The sequence below is a fragment of the Octopus bimaculoides genome, chromosome 12 (genome assembly GCF_001194135.2).
Source record: "Octopus bimaculoides isolate UCB-OBI-ISO-001 chromosome 12, ASM119413v2, whole genome shotgun sequence".
Classification (NCBI taxonomy): Eukaryota; Metazoa; Mollusca; class Cephalopoda; order Octopoda; family Octopodidae; genus Octopus; species Octopus bimaculoides.
Window position 1 is genome coordinate 61,272,618 of NC_068992.1, and position 1,948 is coordinate 61,274,565.

At 29.4% G+C, this 1,948-nt stretch overlaps 1 protein-coding gene across 11 annotated transcripts in view; it reads left to right on the forward strand.

Annotated features, from left to right (window-relative positions):
* The window catches only part of LOC128246976 (FERM domain-containing protein 5-like), a 276,439-nt gene that overhangs the window by 241,871 nt on the left and 32,620 nt on the right, over positions 1–1,948 (forward strand). For all 11 annotated transcript variants that reach the window (XR_001409851.2, XM_014920490.2, XM_014920484.2 and 8 more), the window contains one exon: positions 470–1,089. Coding sequence is in view for 10 of the 11 variants with exons in the window: in XM_014920490.2 (XP_014775976.1) it covers positions 470–1,089 (620 nt within the window). In the remaining variant the exon portion in view is untranslated. The remainder of the gene's footprint in view (positions 1–469; positions 1,090–1,948) is intronic.

Genomic DNA, 1,948 nt, shown 5'->3' on the forward strand with positions numbered 1-1,948 from the left:
CCCCATCCCCAAAATTTGGGGCCTTGTGCCTAGAGTAGGAAAGAATATTTGGAAGGCAGAAACAAAATGGTCAAATGGATATTCTAACATCAGAAGTATTGAGTTGAAATCCACTGTTGACATTTTGTTAAAATGTTAGGCAGTACTCCTTAACATTACACCCAACCATTCACCTAGCTGTTTATATATATATATATATATATATATATATATGCACACAAACATACACACACACATACATTGAGTTGTATGCTTTATAACAATAAAATATTATATATTATGCATGATCCTCAATCATCCAGATTTAAGTAACTTTAAACAATAGAATTTGGTTTGATGAAAATAAAGCAGATGTGTTATAAAATCTTCTTACAGTTAAACCAATTTCAAATTTTATCCAAATTATTATTGTTGTTGTTATTATTATTATTATTATTATTATTATTATTACTATTATTATTATTAACAGAACTACCAGTGGATGTTCCTGGAAAAGTAGAACAAGAGGAACATGTCAGCCCCGATAAAATGAATACATCCAAAAGTGCACCAATTGCTTCAAGTGAAAGCTCTTCTGAAGAGAAAACATTGACACAAGATGTCGATGCATTAACAGGAGAAGTGTCTCCAGTTTCAGTACAAGAAGCTCTACAAGTTCCTGGTGACCTTCAAAAGAGCAGTACTCCTGGATCCGAATCATCTGATGTTGTTCTAGCTGAATCCCTCAATATGGAACCAGTACCCACGATGAAAATGTCTCTGGATGAACAGATCAAAGAATTGGAGCAACATTGGGTACAGACACAGAATAGCCATTTTTCGCCACTATCGCAGGTCGAGGCATCAGCTGTGTCAAACGAGAAGACGGCAGCAACAACACCTACATCAAGCGCAAATGCAAAAGCTCCTTCACTGTTAGATCGTTTATATAAGTGCAAACCCAACATGATGTACGTATCTGCTGTGATTGCCTTGATTATTGCACTGGTGTTGATTGTGGTGCTTGCTTCAAGTATTCAACATCCTATAATGGCTCTGATTAGGCGACAATTCAACCTTGAGCCTATGAGTGACTACATTAACGACAAGGTGGGTTCTTTGTTTCAGTCGTGAATTCTGTCATTTTAATTGACTTGTGTGTTCCGGTGTGTTTCATCTTCCTCCCAATAACTGTTCTAATGTTTATTTAAATCAACTTCACCACTGTTTATATGTGTGTATGTGTGTAACTATATATATATATATATATATATATATATATATACATACATGCACACTCCTGTATAGAAAAAATAACATTTATAAAGATATATAATATATGTGTGTGTACATGTGTTTATGTGTATGTATGTGTATATATATGTATTACTATATATATAATATATATATATATTATATATAAATATATATGTATATGCATATATGTGTGTGGGTATATATATATATATACACATGTGCATATATATATATATATATATATATATATATATATATATATATATATATATATATATATATATATGCATGTGTGTGTGTAAATATATATATGTACACACACGTATGTGTATATATATATTCAGATATATGCATATGTGTGTGTGTAAATATATATATATATATATACACACACACACGTATATGCATATATATATGTATGTATATACCTATATGTGTGCATAAATATGTATGTACATACCTGTATATGTATATATATGTGCATGTATATATATATATATACAACATATATATATATGCATATATATACATATAGATATATTTATATGCTTATACATATATATGTGTATATATGCATATATATGTATATGCATATATATATATGCATATATGTATTTCTCTGTCTGTCTGTCTCTCTCTCTATATGTATATATATGTATATATGTATGTATATATATGTATATATGTATGTATATATATGTATATATATATA